At 35.9% G+C, this 23,462-nt stretch overlaps 1 protein-coding gene across 4 annotated transcripts in view; it reads right to left on the bottom strand.

Moving 5' to 3' along the window:
• EXOC6B (exocyst complex component 6B) overlaps positions 1–23,462 on the bottom strand; it is a 638,754-nt gene that overhangs the window by 399,325 nt on the left and 215,967 nt on the right. For all 4 annotated transcript variants that reach the window (XM_066378003.1, XM_066378005.1, XM_066378007.1 and 1 more), the window contains one exon: positions 702–875. In XM_066378003.1, the coding sequence (XP_066234100.1) occupies positions 702–875 (174 nt within the window). The remainder of the gene's footprint in view (positions 1–701; positions 876–23,462) is intronic.

Below are 23,462 nucleotides of genomic sequence, written 5' to 3'. Positions count from 1 at the left end.
AACTAATTCCATTATAAAAATAAGTATTTTCAAAAACATTTTAACAGGAAATCTCATGTCACAGTAGTTTTATTTTTAAAAACACATTAAATCCATTTCCAACAACAAAGAAAGATAAAAAATATCTACTAGTTAAGCCACTTGATCTTATTCTTTATTTACCTGAAAGTGACAGAGATCTAATCTCAGAGGTTACTGATGTGTCACAAAATTCCCAGATTCTCTATAATCACTCATATATTTATTTCCTCCAGAAATGTCTTTACAACTTTCTGGAACCTTTTTACATTTTCAACCTGAACCATAACTCAAGGCCAAGAAAGTGCTTGTTGGTTCCCCACTGTTTAAAGTAACATCTTTTATTTGTCTCCAGAAATGTTTTGTAGTTTCAATGGAGGTCATGTGGATATCTTTCTCCAGGTCAGGCAAACCCCATTCTTCCCACCCAGTCAGTATACAATCAAAAGCCCTGAAACTTAAAAAATTAAACAAATGCATTTAAAAATCTAAAAAATTAGAATCTAACATATCTTAGCACAACTGCAGTTTCCTTAAATCAGGGCCTATTTGTATTTAAAATGATATTTAATTCTAGAATATGACAAAAGCTGTATTAAATGAATAGATTCTTCATCACATCTCAGACATACTGTATTTAAATCTAAGAACAGTTTCACATCCCCAGTTCAAATGTCAGTTACCTCTTCATCATCTTCATCTTCAACATCCAGAATTCCTGAATCCTGTTCCGACTTGGGGCTAGTGCTTTCTATCTCTGTCTCAAAAATCGTATATGCATCTTTCTTAGATTTTCTTTTGCTTCCTATTCTGGGTTGTTGTAAGACGATGTTATCCAGGTTTCTTTGTTGTTGGGCCTAGGACAGAGACACATATACATTAAAAATAATAATAATAATTAAGTATTTAAAGAACTTATTTTCAACAAATTAATATCTTAAAGAAAATACAACAAAATGCCTTAATACACAGTTTTAGTCTCAGAAATAAATCCAAAAATATAAATGTATATATTTTTAACCCTGAAGTTACCCCTCTTAATTCATTTTCCCAGTTCCCACCAAAAAAAAAAGATTATACTCAGTCAGTACTATCATAAGACTTTCCAAATATACCCACTAAATCACCATCAAAGTGAAACTACCCATTTCCTTTAAGTAGCCAAGAGATTAGTACACATGACCAAATATTTATGTCTTACAAGATAAATGCCACTTTGGAACCACGCGGTGGGCGAGGAGGGCAGGGGACTTTAAGCTTAGGGGACTCTGAAAAACAGTTGTTTGGATCTAAGAGATCAACACAATTCTACTGATTAAGAAAAAAAAAAAGTATCTTAATAGTGTGCTTTGAACTAACTAATCCAACAGGATTTCATGACCTTAATCTGTGGAAAACTGTTTTAAAGGGCATCTTCTTTTGAACTTTTAGAGAAAAGTAAGTGTTATCCCCTCAGCTTTAAAAAATAGACTCAAATGACGGTGTGGTTTCAACAGATACAAAAAAGATGGGAAGTGTCTCTTTCAAGGTCAACAACAGAAGTATTAAACCAGACAGTATTAAAGCTCGAAGTGACCTTGGTCAGTACTCAGGAAACTAAGGCTTCGGATGGGGTCAGGTTTGTAGTAAATCAGAATCTCAAAGTGTGAACTAAATCCCACATCAGTGACCTTCCCCCCGCACCAAGTCCCGCAAAGCGTGGCCGCATGTTTCCCAAAACAGGGCATCTGTGACCAAATAAATGGGAACTACGTGTTACACATCATGGAGCCTTCTTGTAGATATATGATGGTAACCAACAAAACAGAAAACTGGGAGAAGTCCATTTTAAGAAATTTCTTTGATTTGATTTAACCCAGCATGTTCCAAAAGTATTTCACAATGTATGGTCCCTTTTTTTCTTATATGTGATACTTAGTATCATCCTAAAATACAAAGTTTGGGAACTGTGACTTCTCAGAATATACATTCCTTAACTGATATATGCTATTTCCCCTCAGTGACAAATAGATATTAGTTCGGGGGAAAATCAGTTTCCAAATATTCTGAATGAGATTAAGGAATTCAAGACAAATATTAAGTATAAGATGTTAGTCCAGGCCCTGGTTAAATGAGACAAGTATAATAGGACGGAGGAAAACCTTAACAATGTGAGCTAGTTTCTGCCAAGAAAATGAAAAGAATCTGCATTCCAGAGATTCGAATCAATGGACAAACTTGTTTCTCTACATAGTGCTCATTGATATTTTGCTTTGACTTACATAAAATAAGTGGCTATGCTGACAAACTGAGGTAGAGAGGGCGTCCAAGAACATCTAATTTAGGTTTGTACACGAGACATACATATCCTTCAAGCATTAGAAACCCAAAACCAGATAAAATAGTCTTTCTCTCCCTCTCAGAAGTAAGAAGTTCTTCCCCATCACTTCAAATGCAAACCACAGAAAAAGGAATCCAGAACCCGAGAGGCACCAGGGAAGGGAGAACTACCTAACGTTTTCATGTTTAAAAAATGCACGCCCTCGACTTGAGTGGTCCCTTGTCCCTTAACTCCACTCTCAATACAGCAATACCAAAAGCTTTCACAAGTTGGTTTTATTTTATTGAATTTCACGTTAATTCTTTTTCTTTCACAATCAATAAAATAGTGCCAGTGTATTAAAAACAATCAAGAGAAGCCATACTTAAATACTGTCATTTAAAACTTTAAATGAAAAGTATCCTACAGAAGTAATTTTACATCTCCTGTGACTTGTTCTTTTAAGGTGGTATGTATCTGGTTTTCCCATCAATTTGAAAGAGTACAGATTAAGAGAGCAAACCCTATGTTAGAAATCAAAGCATTTTAAGCAATCTTTCATAGCTCCATCAGAACTTGAGGTCTCTATTAGAATTATCAAGGCTGCTCCAGTGTGTAAAGCAGCGGTCAGGGCAGAGCTGCCAAGAAGGAACCAGCCAAATTAGAAACACTGAATCTCAGGTAGAATAATAAAATAAATACTCAGATGTTGCCCATATGGTTGCAAATGAAAATTGCCACCTATTCAGAATGTATGTTATGGGACTGGCAAGAAGTGGAGAAGAATAAATAGATATAACATATAAATACATATAATATGTATTAAAATAAGCCCACAGGGAAGAAAAACTAGTAAATATGGTTCAGAGGTCTCATCTAACATACGAAGCGACACCACCAGGACCATTTATTCTGTCCCTCCAGAGAAAGCCTTTAGAATCATGAGCCAAAGAAGTGGCTGCCTGAGTTCTGCCACCTGGGTTGAAATGGAGGCAGGAGGATACAAAGCCTACGAGTAGCTTAGAAAGCATTCAGGCATTTTCTTTTCCTTATTAGTTGTTCATTATCTTTGTGAATAATATTTTATACATTTAACCACCTCTTCTTCCAGGTCCCCTCATATACATTCTTCTCTGGTTTCCTAATATAGAGAAATTAAGCAAGGTTTATTCCTCAGTCCTCTTCTCCTGAGATCAAATAGCACATCTCCAGTTTCCTATTATTACTATGTGCTCTACCATCGCCTCACTTCCAACATACCTAAAATGGAACTCATCACCTCCTCATTATAATTCCCCTGCATACTGCGGCCCGGCTCTTCTTAAATCACATCATTCGTCACACCAATTAGGCATTAGGGAAACTGGGTAAAAATTTAAACAAGAACAAATCCAAACTCCACAATCCATCACTTAGACCCCTCCATAATGGAAGCTGAGCCTAATTTTCAAATATATGTATCCAGTAGTCTCAAATACATCTTCCACTTGAATCAGACCCTACTTCATAGTATACGAGGTATATTTCCACTTCTGTATCTTTACTGAATCACCTCTTTCTGCCTGAGTCGAACCTATCCCCCAAAATCCAACTAAAATACTTCTGGCTTTAGAAAGCCTCCTCTTACTGCCCTAATTCACGGTGCTTTCTCTCTGTATTGATATTTTTGGTCAAACATATATTGAATGTCTATTTGGTACCAGGCATTGTGCTGCACTCTGGGTATACAAAGAAAAAGATGGGAGTCTCTAACTCATGAACCTCACATCAAACTGTTATGGAAGTCCAACTGGAAAATAAGTGGCTGAAATCCCATGTAATAAATATAATAATAGAAATAATAAAGAGAACAATGGCTGAACAAAGGAGAAAGTAATCATGTCTGCTCGGAGAGGTTTCAGGAAAGGCTTCACAGAGGACCAGGTAGCATGCTCTTAAAAAATAAATATAATTTTTCCCAAGAAAAGCAAGTAGAAAGGGTAACCATTCCAGAAGAAGGAAATAGCATGAGAAAGGACCATTGTAAAATAGCATTATCCACCCAAGGAATATGTAATCTTGTGTAGAAATATAGTTTATAAAGCACTAACAACAGATAAAGATGTCATACAAAGCAGTTTCAATGTCAGCTAGAGGCAATGGAGAAACAGTGAGAGACAGCAAGCAAGGGAGTAACAGGATCAGCTTTAAAATTCGGGCAAGTCCTCTAGGATCAGAGGCATGGTCAACTGGGAAAAGACAGAGAGATTAGAAACAAGAAAACCCATATAGATCATTATAACCGTTCAGTAACAATGATGAGGACTTGAATTAAGGTAGCATCAGATATATAACAGGCAGCAGCATCAGAATTTGCTAATTTGGATGCAGTACAGAGAAGACAAGAAAGAAATAAGAAATAGCTGCAAGCATTTCTGGCCTTGGTGACTACATAGTGGGGTCATTCCAACCAGTAGAAACCAGGGAAATAGTGAGCTCAGAGCAGGACAGAGAGGATGGAGAAAAGTTCCATAAACCTGTGAGGTATCCACATGCTAATGCCAGTACCACACTTTAGGATGTAACCCTTCTTTCTTTGAGAACAGGAAATACTTTAGCATTCTTAGAATCCCCAAAGCCTAGATACAGTGGCACATATACACTAATTTAGATAAACAATTAATATATAAAGACAATAGATACCAAAAGAAATCTATGGGAGAATGAGATCTAGCCCTACAAAAGAGAGATACCTACAAAGAACAGGATTTGGATGTTCTCCTACCTATTAGAAGAGGGAGGAAAACCAAAAAACCCGTAAGAATGAACTAATCTGAACTATTATCTTAAAAATGTTGCTATTAACACTTTACAATTGTCAAAGAGTGCTATGAGACATCATATATATATATTCATATATATATAAAAAATAAAGTTTTATTGTGAAATACAACTTTCAAGGGTGCCTAGCAATAAGACTGTTTAAATTATGCGAATCAAAAACTGAAGGCTGCTGTATTTATCAACCCAATACTGACCTCTAGTGGGCTAAAGTAATATATACAAATAACCTGTAGAATCAGAAACTCATTAAGAAGGGTTGGAGGCTTGACAAAATTAAATGGACTTCAATAACCCGGTGCTGTAACAACAACAACAAAAAAGGCAAATTAATGAACAAAATAAACTAATAAGCAAAATAGAGACAGACTCATAGAGAGCCAGGGGACAGCTGTTGGTGGTGGGGCTGGGTAAAGAAAGATTGAGCAAAAGAGAAAAACTCATGGACACAGATAACAATGTGGAGAAGGGTATGGGGGATAAATGGTGATGGACAGAGATTTGACTTGGGGTGGTAAACAAACAACACAGTGTACAGATGTTGTGTTGTGGAATTGTGCATCTGAAACCTGTGTAATTTTGTTAACCACTGTCACCCCAATAAATTCAGTAAAAAGGAAAACAGAAAGCAAAATCCTTCTTGGAATAAGAAAGGTCTTTAAATCTAAGCTCTGCAACTTATTATATAACCTTGAGCAGTTTATTCACTTCTTTGGCCAAAATTCCCATCTATTATAAAAAAAAAAATTAGTAAAATATACCTTAAAATTGCCACAAGTATTAAATGAGATGATGTAAGTAAAGCTTCATTCAAATATAAATGAAACAATCAAGGAAAAAAACCTACAAAAACTTTTAAGCTCCATCTGTCTTCCCTCAAAAATAAATAAGATAGAAATATATATTTTACTTTCTACTATGGAAACATCTGAGATCTAGTAAATATTTAGATATATAATCATTACTGGCATCTAATACTGCTACATATAGCCATTCAATTTTGCATTTCTAACGTTTCATATATCAGATATTTGTCCTAGACACCTCTTGTGTTTCACTTCAGATCCTCTCAACCTCAGCTCTTACTCCAGCTAGAGCATCAGCAACCTGTCCTGGGCAGCCTTAGTAACCTGTTCTGAGCAGCCTTAGAAGTATACAATGTAACCTGAAACCAGCTCTAACACTCTACACCTCTAGCTTCTTTCCCTGGGGCTTTGCTGTTAATATCACAGTGCAGAACCTCACAGGAACTACTTAGCACTCATGATTGTCAACCCAGAAGAGAAGCAACCATTGACCAAGGAACTGACAGGTAAACGCATTGTGTCCCTCCCCTAGTCAGTTTAATATGGCTTCTCAGAATCCCATGAATTAAGGAACCACACCATCCTAGCATTGTATGTGTACTGACTCTACAAACTTCTTTTTTCACTCCTCCTGACCCTTAAATTCCTGTTCCATAGATTATACACATGAATAAACCACTCACATCTCAACCTCTCAGGTCCCCTCAGAGAAACCAAGGCTAAAATTACATTCTGTACAACAAAATAGTGAAGCAGAATTATGCCCCTTGTTTTATGTATGAAGCCCAAAGGATAACTCTGAAAATAATTGACAAAATCAAGAAATGATGACTCTACAGCTGTCTCTTCAAATCTCACCAATCAAATGAGTTGCAGTTTCAAAACAGGGTTTCTCTATACTTATCAGCACTAGCTCTGGCAACTACTATGTAGAATCCTTTGTCACAAAGCTTCAATATTGGATTCAAACAAAATGAAAACAAAACAAGGAGAGTGATTCAAAATGAAGGGGAAAAGTCAAGATCAGATCAAAAAGTTATTTGCATATTACTGAACACAGTATATACTTTGTAAGATATTTTAAAGGAAGAATAGACAGACACAAACAATTTACCAACACCTTAATCATGTTCCTAAGAATTCCATCAGTCGGATGACAAATCTAGGGTTATGATAGTCTTGAAACATTTTTTAATAATCAAGGAAGGCAAATATATATCACCTTTAAAATAATAACTGAGATCCTTAGTCTCTGAAACTCTTCTATGCACATTTAAAGCTATATTTCATGGGGTGGAGGGCGGGGCTTTGCACTAACAAAATTCACTGTAGTAAGATGTACTAGATGTAGAGTATTAGAATTTGTATGAAGCAACAGTAAAATTCTATAAAATTCTCTTGTGAATTAGGGTAATTCCTAGCCCTTTTAAAATATTATCTTAAGCCCTGGCTGAGTAGCTCAGTTAGTTACAGCATTGTCCCAATCCACCAAGGTTGCAGAGTTGATCTCCAGTCGGGGCATAGCATCAATAATCAACCAATGAACTCATAAATAAGTGTAACAACAAATAGATGTTTCTCTCTCTCCTCCTTCCTCTCTCGCTAAAATCGATCAATTAAAAAATACTTATTCCTTTGTTAACATACACAATACCACAAATACAGAAATATATTTAATTGTAGTTAATTGGGTAATAAATATGAAATAAATGCAAAGAAAAAAATTTTAATGGGGAAAAAATCTATCAAAATCTCCACTCAGGCCCTTGCCAGTTGGCTCAGTGGTAGAGTGTTGGTCTAGCATGTGGAAGTCCCGGGTTTGATTCCAGCCAGGGCACACAGGAGAGGCAACCATCTGCTTCTCCACCTTCCCCCTCTCCTTCCTCTTGATTTCACTCTTCCCTTCCTCCAGCTAAGGCTCCATTGGAGCAAAGTTGGCCCGGGTGCTGAGGATGGCTCCATGGCCTATGCCTCAGATGCTAGAATGGCTCTGGTTGCAATAGAGCAATGCCCCAGATGGGCAGAGCATCACCCCCTGGTGGGCATGCCTGGTGGATCCCAGTAGGACACATGTGGGAGTCTGTTTGACTGCCTCCCCACTTCTAACTTTGGAAAAATACAAAAAAAAATCACTCAGTAATAATCAGTTATTTTGGTGACAAACAACCCAGCCTATTTCCTGTGCATATATAAAGATTTTTCTCTTTGCTTTTCTGTATTTTCCATCTAGCTGCAACTGGCATTGATATTGCTATGCCAGAAAAGAATTATAATGAATAAAAATTTGTACTCATTTTGCATAAAAATATTTCACAAATATCTTTCTCAACAAGTAAAACTATTTATAACATTGTATTGCATCTCAAAGAACAAATGTTTATTTAAATATAGTCCATCAAAGGACATCTATATTTCTTCTAATATTTTACTACTTAATAGTAATGCAAAAACTATTTCCAGAGCTAAAATTTTGTGCATGTCCTTGCTTTATTAGGGAAATTCCTACAAATAGAAAACCTAGCTCAAATGGTAAATACTGCAAAATCAATAAACACTGACAAACCACCTTCCAGAAGAGCGAGGCCACTTCACAGTAACACACGCACGTGCATGGATGCTTACTCCCTAGCCCCCAAGCTTCACTAGGAGCCATTTCTCTTTACCATTGAATGTAAAGGTTTCTAAACATGACAATAAAGGAAGAAACGATAACATAACATATCATTAGATTTGGCTATATAAGAAACTAAAAATCTCCCATTCTATAATTATATTAATATTTTTCCTCTTGTCTCTATATTTTCTATAGTCTCATTTATATCAGTATTTTTAATCTTTCTACAATTTACTTTGAGTGTTATGAAGTTGAAAACCACTCCCTTTGTCTAGAATTCTTAATTTGTACTGAATTCTATAATTCCTTCTGATGATGTTTGTAACATTTTCATATAAAGGCCCAAATTCTTAATTGTTGAGGATACCAATATATTCTGTTTTCTGTATTATCTGTTGCCTCCAGATACTTTTTAGTTGTTGATACCTATTTTCTCATATTGGTAGATTTTGGCCTCTCTCTAACTGAATCTTTTCCTCAAATGCTTGTTGACCTTTGGCTGGTTATTCATATTTAATAATGAATCACTTACGAACTATGGAAAGGTCTGTGGACACAAGAGACTTGTCAACTAGCAAGCTTTGCTTCAGAGAGCCTAAGAGGGAGGTCATCTCTTTGCTGGGGAAATCCAAATGGTATTTTGTGGCAATTTTTTATCAATGTCTAGCTGTCAGAGGGGAGGGGGGCTGGAGGGCTGGGAGGAACAGGTGGAGGGATTAAGGGGGGAAAAGTCATAGATACACAACAGTATGGTAATTACCAAAGGAGGCAGGTAGAGTGGTAAGGTAAATGGGATAAATGGAAATGGAAGGAGACTAGATTGGATGGTGAACACACAATACAATATACAGACGATGTTTTACAGAATCATATACTTGAAACATATAATTGTATTAACCAATAGTAATGTCAATAAATTCAAAAAGGTTAATTAATTTTTTTAAATCTTCTAATCTCCCACCTAAGAATATAAGTGCAAATATCTCACGCGTGGGACAAGAGAAGAAAATTGGGAATTAAATGTTTTATATACTAACTTTCAAAAAATCACACCTTTAACCTCTCACCTCATCATCTATCGTAACTCAGACCTCCAAAGTCTCCAACGATAAAGTTTGTACTGAACTGTTTTTTCCATTCCCTGTGTACCTCTATTTATACTTTCTGTTGTAGTGTCATATATTCTGCTATATTACACACTTCTCTCAGTTTTTCTTTTCTCCAACTGTATTGAGATGTTATTAACATATACCATATGTAGGTTTAAGGTGGACAGCATGCTAATGTGATACACATACATATTGCAAAATGATTACAATAGGTTACTTAATATCTTCATTCCATTAAATAATTATCATTTTTGTGTGTGGTGACATTTATGACCTACTCTGTTAACAACTTTCAAGTACATAATAAAGTACTGTTAATTATAGTGACCATGCTGTATATTAGATCCCCAAAACTTAATCATCTTAAAGCTGGAGGTTTGTACCCTTTGACCAGCATCTCCCCATTTCCTCCACTTTCCAGGCCCTGTCCACCAGCATCCTATTCTCAACTTCTAAGAGCTTAGCTTTTTTAGATTCTACATATAATATAAGTGACACCATGTAGTTTTAGTCTTTCTCTACTTGACTTACTTCATTTAGCATAATGACCTCAAGGTCCATCCATATTATTGCAAAATACAGTACTTCTTTTCATGGCTAAATAATATAGTATCTATAACATTCTATAGTATTCTATAGTATCTATAACAGCACATTTTCTGTATCTGTCCATCTGTCAATGGACAATTAAGTTGTTTCCATGTCTTTGCTATTGTGAATAACACCTCCAGTTTTGTTTTTCTTTATCAGAATTGCTCTGGCTATTCAGGATCTTTTGTGGTTCTATACAAATTTTAGCATTATCTTTCTACTTCTATGAAAAGTACCATTGTAATTTTGACAGGAATGGCATTGGAGCTATAGATTGCTTTGGATATCATGGTCATTTAAACAATATTAATTCTTCTGATCCATGAACATGGGATGTATTTCAATTTATTTGTGTCTTCTTCAATTTTTTTTTCATCATACATTACACTATTCAGTATAGAGACCTTTTGCCTCCATGATTACATTAATTCCTATGTATCTTTATTATATTTGATATTGTAAATAGGATTGTTTATTTTTCAGAAGTGCATTGTCAGTGTATAGACATATAACTGATTTTTGTATGTTGGTTTTGTATTCTGCAACTTTACTGAATTTGTTTATTATTTCTAACAGTTTTTTGGTGGAATCTTTAGGGATTTCTATATATAAAATCATATCATCTGTAATCAGAGACTATTTTACTTCCTATTTTTTTTATTTGGCTGCCTTTTATTTCTTTTTCTTGACTAATTTATCTGGGTAGGACTTCCAGTACTATACTGAAAAGGGGTGGTAAGGGTAGTTCTTACCTTCTTTCTGATCTTAGTGGGAAAGCTTTCAAGCTCTCACCATTGAGTATAATGTTAGTTGTAGATTTGTCACACGTGACCTTTATTATGTCAAGGTATGTTTCTCCTATACCCAAGATAGTGAGAGTATTTTATCATGAACAGTATTAAATTTTATCAAGTGACTTTTCTGCATCTACTGAAATGATCATATGATTTTCATCTTTCTTTCTACTAGTGCGGCATACACATTTATTGATTTGCTGTCTTGAACCATACTTGCATCCCAGGGATAAAACCCACTTGATCTCAGTGTATGATCTTTCTGTTCTGCTGTTGAAATGTTTGTTGACAGTTTTTTTTGACAATTCTGTTGACAATTTTGTTGACAATTTTTGCATCTTTATTTATCAGGGATATTGGCCCATAGTTTTATTGTTATTGTAGTGTCCTTATCTAGCTTTGGTATTAGGGTAATAATGACCTCTAAAAAATAGTTTTGGAGTGTTCCTCCTCTTCAATTTTTTGAAAGAGTATGAGAAGGTCTAATGTTAATTCTTCTGAAATGTTAAGAAAAATTCACTCATAAAACCATCTAATCCGGGGCTTTTCTTTCTTGGGAGGTTTTTGATTACTGTTCCAATCTCCTTATTGGTCTGTATGAACGGAATCAGAGTGATCAAGGAAAGTCTTTCATAATGTGGCATTTGTGTTTCAGATGTTAGTGCCTATTTATTTCATTGGTAAGGGCTTAGAAAATGAGAGACAAATACATGCGGTTAATTATTTAATCCCTAGTTATCACACAGATTTTAGAGTTATAAATGTTATACTGTGATACCTGAAAGGACAATGTCCACAACGTTAATCACATTTCAAGAATATTTTAGTCATTTTGAAATATATTTTTTCAATTTTATTGAGTTGACCCTGGTTACCTGAAAGACAGGAAAATTGTGGTAGGGTTTGCTGAGTGGCTAGCACATTAACAGCTCACTTAAAATCTTTTATGCATGATTCTAAGATAGGACAAGTCATGAATAAGCTAAATTTCAAGATAATCCTTAACCCTATTTCTGAAAATAGCATTAATTCTTCTCCAAAAATTTTTACCACATGTCATGTTGAGTTAGTTTTACATTCTTTATCACTGACAATTTTTATGTGGTGATAAAAATGATCCCCTAATATGGGTAAAATTGGGAGGAAAAATAATCAAGGATAGGTAGTAACCTCAGAGGACTCCCCTACATGCTTAATATTACATGTTTTAACCTAGCCTTTAAAAAAAGATAAGGCCTGTATAAGCAAGGCTTTCTCCAAGGATAACTCATCCCACCTAAAAAGGACAAGAAAAAGTTATAATTTTAACTACCAATTCATGTCAATATTTCAACCAAACCAGTAGTTTCAACTATACCTATGGCTATCAATAAAGATGCTAATTTAACATCCTACTTTTATGCTTTCACTGTAACAAAGGACAATTTTATACAGAAAACATAAGACTTGTAAGTAATCTCCCTTTTTATCAGAAGACAACTGCTAAAATTGAGGGGGAAAGAGAATAAGCATATATCTAGCAACTACACATACTTGCATGCTCAGGCTTAACAACTCACATAACATTTAAATCATTCCTTTCAGTCAACTCAACCTAAGTGAGAATGCAAATATAAATACCTAATCAATGTGTTACTAGGTAGCATAGTCATAGTATAGCACCAAACTAGATAATACGCTATTATTCCCCATGTCCCTTCTGTTTCTGCTATATAAAACAAGTTTAAGGAGACATGTCTTCTTTTTTTTTTTTTTTTTTTTTGTATTTTTCTGAAGCTGGAAACGGGGAGAGACAGTCAGACAGATTCCCGCATGCTCCCGACCGGGATCCACCCGGCACACCCAGCAGGGGCGCCGCTCTGCCCACCAGGGGGCGATGTTCTGCCCCTCCGGGGCGCCGCTCTGCCGCGACCAGAGCCACTCTAGAACATGGGGCAGAGGCCAAGGAGCCATCCCCAGCGCCCGTGCTATCTTTGCTCCAATGGAGCCTTGGCTGCGGGAGGGGAAGAGAGAGACAGAGAGGAAGGATGGGGGGGGGGGTGGAGAAGCAAATGGGCGCTTCTCCTATGTGCCCTGGCCGGGAATCGAACCCGGGTCCCCCCGCACGCCAGGCCGACGCTCTACCGCTGAGCCAACCGGCCAGGGCCGACATGTCTTCTTTTAACATTCCATTTACAAAACTTACAATCAAAACCCAAGTAAGAAAAACAAACACATAAGAAAAACTACAATGAAGAACTACAGTGGTAGGAAGTAAAATCAATAACATCTTCAGATCCATTCCTGAACAGCAAGAATTGTGCCATAATAATTCTATTGATTCACCCTTTTGACAAAATTAAAATTCTAACAAATCAATCTTTATAAATCCACTATCTTCCTTCTTAGGAAACTAAATGTCTCGCCTTCACCCTTACCTTTATATTCTGGAATGCATTTCTAATAAAAGCCAGAGTCTCAAGAGCTATCAGAAGCAGAGAAGATACCCATCTTTCCAAACTTTCTCAAGTACAAGGCAAGAAAAATGTTACTATATTTCTTCAAACTCTACCAAACCCTGATGATTATATTTGTTTGAATGCAGATGAATGCAGAAGAGGGCTAAGAATGGTAGGAAGTAGGAGAAAAATAATGTTAAGTAAAAAATTTTAACCAAATATCACTAATAATAGAATCCAAAGGGCAAATGTTTTCTATTCTAACAACATTATATTGATGATTCCAATCTAGTATAACACTTCTTTTCAAATGTATCATTAGCCTTTCTCTGTGCAGTAACCTATCACAAGTAAAGGAATCCAAATTAGCCCCAGGATGGAACTGTCTGTCAGAAATTTTTTGTGACAGACTTCTTCACAAGGAAGTTAAAATTAAAAGAAATTTCTATGATAAAACAACTAAACAGTGTGGCTAAGAAAAAATTTACTGTACAAAGAGCTATGAGACTTAACTTGTAGTTCTAACTGCTACTAACTAGTTATATGTCCTTGTATGATTTTAGTTTAAGTGAAGTTCCAGCTTTAAAATTGTAAAGACTTATTATTTCAATATTTGAAACATTGATTCAGTAAAGAAAAAATATGTAGAAAAAATCAATATCAGACTTTAGAAATGAAAAATAAATGCATTACTTTAAGTACCATAACTTTTTTTCTGACAAGATACATGACACAAAATTAATAACTCCTGTATTAATTAATATCCACACAATATGACTTAAACTAGTAACTACAATTTTAATAGCAAATTTCTTTTCTCCCTTCCACCTACTACAACAAAGCGTTACAAAGTTCCTTGAGTTTTAAATGTTATCAAAATGGAAAATATTCAATAGCATATATTGAATAGGCATATTCTCCCGACTCAAAAAATTACTTTTGTTTTAAATTTTGGGAAGGAGCAAGATATTTAAGTATACCCTGTAATTTCTTTCTACCCACATGATCCACTGAGACATAATGTCTACCTAAAAATTAGACTTCCTCTTATAAAATCAAGAAAAGTCTAAAAACAAGTGGCTGTAGTATGTGCACCGAGTCACTAGAACTACTTCCCTATATCTACCTACTTACCCCTTTCTCATGTTTTTGCACCATGAAAATGCTATAACAGATCCAACATAATTTATTAGACTGAAAATGTATTGAATGAAAAAAAAATGATGTGCTAGAAAGCCACATTGGATTTAAACATTCTGTTTCAAATAAAGGCCTCTATAAGAAGTCCAATGAAGAGAAGAAATTTTAAAACCACATCAAAGTGAAGGGCAATACTCCAAACTGCCCTCTAAAGAGGGGAGAATGATGAAGGAAGCCAATTTTTAGCAAAGGAAACCCATACCTTTAGTGTGGTTTACTAGGAAAGCCAGGGTATACTTCTCCTAGCCTGCAAATTACCTTGACTTCAGGGCACGATCTTAGGACTGCATTAAAGCTACTGGATATTAAGTCACTGGCTATAGAGAATGCTAATTAGAACAAGGATGGGGAATCCAACTGTATATAAGACAACTTCTCATAGAGAAAAACACCATACAAGGAAAAGCTTGATTATGGTCCTACTAAAATTCATATATCATATAAACTAGTCTATTGTAAAAAGCAAATCTGGAAAAATAATATGAATATTATCATGGTTTATAAATATACATAGAAGTTATAAAAAAACACTAAACTTATTTCTACAATCTAACACAAAGAATATCTAAAGAAAAGCTATCAAGAGATTCAATCTATATAAAGCAGGAATATTTATTAGAAAATTATATGTTATTATGCTGTGCTTAATTCATCCTCTCTGGAAATAGCAAAAAGAAAAAAATAGTAACAAAGGAAAAAAGTGCAAACCTTAAGGTCTCCAAAGCTTAGCTCCAACCACCTTGATGGGTTTTTATTAAAGTGTCCAAAGTTCTAAATAAACCATTCTCTTCATTTTATGTAAGTGTCAAGCACTGTAATTGGCACAGAGTGAACATTTGAAGAATGTCAGTCTCTTTCTTCTCTTAATAATCTAGTGTTTCTTTGTTTTATCAATAGTTCCTATCAACATAGAAGGTATGTACTGCATGAACCACACTAGTCAGGTAAGAAGAGTATCTATCAGAACAAGGAGAACATATCTCTACTACCCACTCCCTTAAGAAATGCCATAGGAGAAGGAACAGCACAGCAGCAATTTAGTCAGCCTGTGAAAGAGCGAACATAACCATGACCTAGTTCGTAAAAATAAAAAAGCTGAACCTGATTTCCCACAAAATTAAGTTTTGATGAACCACAGCAGACAGGAGGAGGGCTGTGAAATAGAGGGAACATGTCCTTACCACCTACTCCTAAAATATGTGCCAGAGAAAAAAGAACAGCAAAAATTATAATTTAGCCAATCTATGAAATACCAAACACTATACATATGATCTAGTTTATGAAAATAAATAAAAAGGCTGATACAAATGTTATACAAAAACAAAGTAGTAAATTTTAAGATTTAGATTTAATCTCAGTGATGTTTAATAACATCTAAATTATCTTCAAACATGATTTTTTATTGCTTTTAGAGAGACAAAGAGAGAAAAGAGGAAGAAAGAAGGAAGAGGAAGGGAGACAGGAAGAAAGTGAGAGAAAGAGAGAAGCATTCACCTGTTGTTCCATTTTGTTGTGCATTCATTGGTCACTTCCTGTACGTGTCCTGACCAGAGATGATCAAATCTGCAACTTCAGTGTTTCAAAACAATGCCCTAACCAACTGAGCTAACCAGCCAGGGCCTATAAATGTGATTGTAAATGCCTCAGCCTTATCCACAAAAGAAACTAGTGATGTTTGCTTCAAAAGAAAGTTGCTGTTTTATGATGATATTGCAAACTGATTTACTATGAAGCAGAGTTACAATAGAGTTATTGTGGAACAGTGGATAGAACGTTGACCTGGAACACTGAGGTCACTGGTTTGAAACCCTGAGCTTGCCTAGTCAAGGCACAGGAGAAGCAATGAGTAGATGCTTCCAGTTCCTTTCCCTTGCCTTCCTCTTTCTCACACTCCTCTCTCTAAAATAAAAAAAGTCTTAAAATGAAAAGAGAGAGAGAATCACAGTTAACTCTATGGCTCAGACGAGTTACTGTATATTTTACATTATGATGTTTTATGAGTTTTTTTAATGGACAGAAACACACAATTTTAAGACACCATTTTAAAATATCCTTTTGAATGGAATCATATTTTTTAGAAACAATATTACAAAAAGCAGGCTTTTTGTAAGAAGAAAAAGAGAACAAAGTTAATAAAAAATGACAGCAAGAATGGCTCAGGGCCAAAGACCCATTTGAAACTTATAAAATCTTCCTAAGATCAGATGGACATGTGTTCTCTTATTGCTAGGTGTAAAACTATACACTCACACAAGCTTCTGTTTCCAGTTTTAACTTAAAAGCCAGGTGTGTCTCAAGATATCTAAGGTTCCTATGCATTCTGCTAATAAAATTCAATTTTATTATCACAATATGTATCCAGTCCAGTAAGGATGATCAAGTTTGCATTTATATAATGTGTAAAATAGACACCCTGTAAATAATTTTGAATCTATAAGTATCATTATATAGCAAATAAGAGGGAATGTAAATATCTACTATAGGGAATGAGATTTTTAAAAAGAATGAGAAATTATACAACATAAATACATATTATTCAATAAATTTTTAAAAGTAATCTCTTAAAAGAACATTTAATTACATGGAGAAATACTCTTAACATGTCAAGCTTAAAAATCAAGATATATTTACACATTATCAAGATTTTATAAAATAGATGTAGTTTATAAATATAAAGGGATACCCACTTCAAGCAATGAACTAGACAATTTAGATAAGAAAAGCTGAACAAAATATAAAAGTCATCTACTTTAAGATTCAAAGAGTAAAAAGTGAAACCTTGTTAAGCCAGAATACAGGAAAGGGAAGTGGCTTCAGGAAGAGACACCATTTGTAGCCATTCTTCCTTTGAGGGCATTTACCAATACTGAAAGGTAACAGACTAGCTAAATGGCACTTTCTATGATATAATATCAAGTGATTAGAAAACAGAAATAAAAGTTAAGTTCTATCTGGGAGAATTGGCTTTGGTATACTCTTCATTATAGAATGGGACCTTGAACAGTTGCACCCTATGATAGGTTAAAGCAGGGGTCGGGAACCTATGGCTCGCAAGCCAGAGATGACTCTTTGATGGCTGCATCAGGCTCGCAGACAAATCTTTAATAAAAAAAATAATAATGTTAAAAATATAAAACATTCTCATGTATTACAATCCATTCATTTCCTACTGCTCATGTTCATGGTTGCAGGTGGCTGGAACCAATCACAGCTGTCCTCCGGGACAACACCAAATTTTTATTGGATAATGCGTAAGGTACACGGGTCATTGTGAGGTCAGGAAGTAAACTTCCCTCCTTTTAATCAAGTAGTCAGCTACCTAATTGCAGAAACCCTTTTGATGAAGATGGCTAAAAGAAAAAAAGATGAGGAGCATTGTACTTCTCAGCAGGAATGGCCAGGGGAATTCACCTTTGTGGAGAGAACAGGTTCTGCAGTGTGTCTAATATGCAATGATAAAATTGCATCAATGAAACGGTCAAATATAAAGCAGCACTTTGACACACACCATACTACATTTGCATCGAAATATCTAGCGGGAGACAGCAGGAAGAAAGCATGTCAAGAGCTACTGTGCAGAGTACAAGCTAGTCAGCAGCAACTTCATGTTTTGACCCAACAAGGTGATTGGAATTCAGCTAGCTTTGCTGATGCTTTAACAACTGCAAGAAACAGAAAGCCATTCACAGATGGCGAGTATGCCAAAACATTTATGCTTGATGTTGCCAATGAACTTTTTGACGACGTTTCGGATAAAGACAAGATAATCAAACAAATAAAAGACATGCCTCTATCGGCAAGAACTGTTCACGATCATACCATCATGATGGCAAATCAAACTGAAGCAACACAAGTGAAGGACATAAATGCAGCACCATTCTTTTCTCTCACTTTGAATGAGTCAACAGATGTAAGCCATTTATCCCAATTCAGCGTGAATACAAGGTATGCTGTTGATGACACACTACGTGAGGAAAGTCTTGCTGTTTTGCTTATGAAAGAGGGGAGGATTTATTCAAGTCTTTCACTGAGTTCGCTAAAGAAAAAAATCTACCGATGAATAAACTTATTTCGGTGTGTACTGATGGTGCTCCGTGCATGGTGGGGAAAAACAGAGGATTCGTAGCACTTCTTCGTGAACATGAAAAGAGACTCATCCTAAGTTTTCACTGCATCCTACATCAGGAGGCACTTTGTGCTCAGATGTGTGGCGAGCAGCTTGGTGAGGTGATGTCGTTGGTCATTGGGATGGTCAACTTTATTGTTGCCCAAGCTTTAAATAATCGCCAGTTTAAAACACTGCTGGATGAAGTTGGGAATAATTATCCTGGTCTGCTTCTGCACAGCAATGTGCGTTAGTTATCAAGAGGGAAAGTGCTCAGCCATTTCGCGGCTTGTCTGAGCGAAATCCAGACTTTTCTTGAAATGAAAAATGTCGAGCATCCTGAGTTAGCTAACGCTGAGTAACTCCTGAAGTTCTACTATGTTGTGGACATGACTGAACATCTGAACCAGCGCAATGTGAAAATGCAAGGCGTTGGAAATACAGTCTTATCCCTTCAACAAGCAGTGTTTGCATTTGAAAACAAGCTGGAACTCTTCATCGCCAACATTGAAACAGGTCATTTACTACACTTTGAAAAACTGGGAGAGTTTAAAGATGCATGCACAGCAAGTGACCCTGCTCAACATCTTGATCTCCAAGCAGCTAGCGGGCCTCACATCTAATCTCCTGCAGTCATTCAAAGCGCACTTTGGAGAATTTCGTGAGCGCACTCGTCTTTTTAAGTTCATCACCCATCCACATGAGTGTGCAGTGGACAGCGCCAACCTGAGTTACATCCCCAGTGTCTCTGTCAGAGATTTTGAGCTACAAGCTGCTGACATGAAGGCCTCAGACATGTGGTTGAATAAGTTCAAGTCACTAAATGAAGATTTGGAAAGACTTGCATGACAACAAGCAGAGTTGTCCAGCAAACACAAGTGGGGAGAAATGAAAAAACTTCAACCCACAAGCCAGCTGATTGTCAAAACTTGGAACACGCTTCCTGTCTCATACCACACAATGCAGCATGAGTATTGCTGTACTGACAATGTTTGGCTCTACGTATGCATGTGAGCAGTCTTTCTCACATCTAAAGAACATTAAGACTAACCTATGATGATGTTTAATGGATGGAAGTCTCAAAGAATGCATGAAGCTTAACCTCACCACATATCAACCAGACTACAAAGCTATCAGCAAAACCATGCAGCACAAGAAGTTGCATTAATGGAAAGAAGTACTTTATTCATCATTGGTTAGCAACAGCATAACAACGTTATTAAAAAGAATTCAGAGGCTTCTTGTACTTTAAAAGTGTTGGTCTTACATAAAATGCACACATTTACTTGTATTTAGTGTTGAACATATTGTATGGCTCTCACGGAATTACATTCTAAAATATGTGTCGTTCATGGCTCTCTTAGCCAAAAAGGTTCCCAACCCCTGGGTTAAACCAAGATTATTTAAGCCCCTTGTAGAAACTCATAGTAATTCCAAAGTACTAATGCCCCCAAGCATCCTAGAATAATACTATCTACTGGTGACTGGAAAAAGCAAACTTAACTCCTCTCTAAGGAAGGATACTAATATCCTAGATTGAAAGTGTTTCTAAAAACAATTTTGAAAGCATAATGACCAGCACACAATCAAAAGTAACTAAAGTAACCAAACACAAAGGAGATGAGACAAGAACAAAAACTAATCCCGGACCGGCAGTGAAGAGGATATGAAAAAATTACATGCAAGCTCCAGAATTTGTAATTACTAGATACAGACTTTAAAGATACAAAGCAGGACAGACCCAAAAGACATTCAAAAGATCAGGGTACATTATGAACATTTTTATGCATATATATTCAACAACTTAGAATAGACAAATTCCTTGAAATACATAACCACTAAAGCTCACTCAAGAAGAAATAGATAACCTGATTAATCCTATATGTATTAAAGAAATGGAATTAACAATTAAAAAATCTTCCAACAAATAAAACTACAGGCTCAGATGGTATGCTAGTAAATTCAATCAAACACTTGAGGAATACATGTTTTAAAAGCATGTAAATGTCAGACTTCTCAATAATAACAGATGTCAAAAGACAATGGGGTGAGAAAAAAAGATAGCTCAGGAAGAACCTTTTACAAAGATAATACAAAAAGTAAAAATGGAATAAACTTCTGGTTTCAGCTCTGAAGTGTAAAGAGCACAGAAGTCATTCTGGCCCTGGCCCCTGGCTGGTTGGCTCAGTGGATAGAGCATCAGCCAGGTGTATGAATGTCCTGGGTTCAATTCCCGATCAGAGCACACAAGAGAAGTGACCATCTGCTTCTCTCCCCCTCCCTCTTTCCCTTCTTTCCCTCTCCTTCTGCAACCAGTGGCTAGATCAGTTCAATCATTAGCCCCAGGCATTGAAGACAGCTTGGCTGGTCCAAGCATCAGATCCACGTGCTAAAAATAGCTCAGCTGATTTCAGTGTCAGCCACTGACAGGGGCTGGTGGGTGGATCCCAGTAGGGGTGCATGCAGGAATCTCACTTTTCTTCTCTCACTGAAAAAAATAAGTGGTCACTCTTGTCCTCACACAAAGAAAAAACTAAAAAACTAGAAAACAAATTAACTATTCTTAGATCCATAGAGAAGAGAGGTTACAAAGCAAACTGCCAATCCAAAAATTAAAGAGACAGGTGAACACAGAAAATCGCAACTTACCAGACACAGAGGTCCCTGGAGCCTATCCAGTATTGACAGGACAACTTAAATGAGAAGTGAACTGCTAGAGGCTAAGTTTGAACTAGCTTGAGAGTTGTAACTCCTGGATGTCCAGTGTTAGGAGGGCCCTTATGCTTCCACAAGTTTTACCTCCAAGAGCCTTCCATGGTTGTCACAGAGAAAATCCAAGAAAATTCCCCTCATGTTTTCAACAGGGGGCATAGAAAGGTAGCCATTTTGAAATATGCCACCTCTAGCCTTACTTTAGCACATAAAAAGAAGGGAAAAAAAGAAAGGTTACAGAAACTTGAAAACCACAGTTCAGAGACTTCTGTCAAATTTAAAATAAAATAAAAATGGAGATTTAACCATAAAACTAAAGAATGCTTCCCTTCCCCAATACCTTACTACCACATCAACAGGGCTTCAGTGTAATAACAGTGAATTACAACAGAAAGAGCTACAACACAAAGGTTCTATTTAAGAAGGAGTAACTATGCCTGACTGGTGGTGGTGTGGTGGATAGAGCATTGACCTGGGATGCTGAGGTCCCAGGTTTGAAACTCCGACGTCACTGGCTTGAGCACAGACTCATCTAGCTTGAGCACAAGGCTCACCAGCTTGAGCATGGGATCATCGACATGATCCCATGATTGCTGGCTTGAGCTTAAAGTTTGCTGGCTCAGCCGTAGCCCCCAGTCAAGGCACATATGAGAAGCAATCAATGAACAACTAACGTGTCGTAACTACAAGTTGATGCTTCTCATCTCTCTCTCCCTTCCAGTCTCTCTCTCAAAAAAAAAAAAATCAAATTAAAAAAATAAAAATAAAAAGAAGTAACTAGAAAAGACTAGGAAGATAACCCAAAGACAACAGGGCAAACAAAACAGACATAAGCAAATTGAAGCCTCTGATAAACTATAATTATAGCAAACATTAAAACCAGCCTAACTCCTGCCCAGATACACATAAACACTCACTTACAATCCTACTTAGCTCAGTTCCTATTATCTGGTACAGCATATCTGCTAGAGAGAGAATGGAAAAAATAGGTGGAAGGTTTCCTTTTGGGACAATGAAAATGTTTTAGAAATAGAAATGGTGGTTGAACAACATGGTGAATATATTAAATGCCACTAAAATTGTTCACTTTAAAATGATTCATTTTAAATTATCTGAATTTCACCTTAATGAAAATAAGATTAAAAATAATATAATAGCTAAAGATACTAGGTTTTACAGTTTACGGATAAAGGAAGTGCATGACAGCAATGATATAAGGGATCAGAAAGAAAAAATGAAACACTCTGTTATATTTGTCCTACCAGTGAACTGTTATTTGAAAGTACATGTAGATTAACTACAAATATACAGTATACTCCAATTGCTAAAGCAACCAGTGAAAAAATTTTAATATAAAGTACAATTATATGCTGAGAAGAGAGAAAATAAAATCATAAAATACTCAATTAAAACCAGAGAAGGCATAAAAGAAAAGATAAAAAAAAGAAACAACAAATGCAATGAATAAAAAAACTTCAAATATGATAGATATTAATTCAACTATTCCAATAATCACTTTAAATGTAAATTGTCCAAATATAGCAATTAAGAGAGACTGATAGAGTAGATAAAAAAGAAGACTCAACTATATGTTGCCTACACGAAACACATTTTAAATATAAAGTCACAGATTCAAATAATAAAGGGATAAAGAAACATACACCCATGCTAACACTAATCTAAAGAAGGATGGAGTAACAATATAATATTATTTTCAGACAAAGCAGACTTTTGAACAAGAAAAATTTTTAGGGATCAAGAGGGTATTACATAATTGCATACTTCCTAAACTTAATAAAGATCTATAAAAAGAACCTATAGAGCCTGGTCAGACAGTGGCGCAATAGATAGAGCCTCAGCCTGGGATGTTGAGGACCCAGGTTCAAAACCCCAAGGTCACCGGCTTGAGCAAGGGCTCATCTGGCTTGAGTGCAGGCTCACCAGCTTGAGTGCAGG

The sequence above is a fragment of the Saccopteryx leptura genome, chromosome 3 (genome assembly GCF_036850995.1).
Source record: "Saccopteryx leptura isolate mSacLep1 chromosome 3, mSacLep1_pri_phased_curated, whole genome shotgun sequence".
Lineage (NCBI taxonomy): Eukaryota > Metazoa > Chordata > Mammalia > Chiroptera > Emballonuridae > Saccopteryx > Saccopteryx leptura.
The sequence above is the reverse complement of the archived record's forward strand: the minus strand, read 5'-3'. Positions and strand labels throughout refer to the sequence as shown.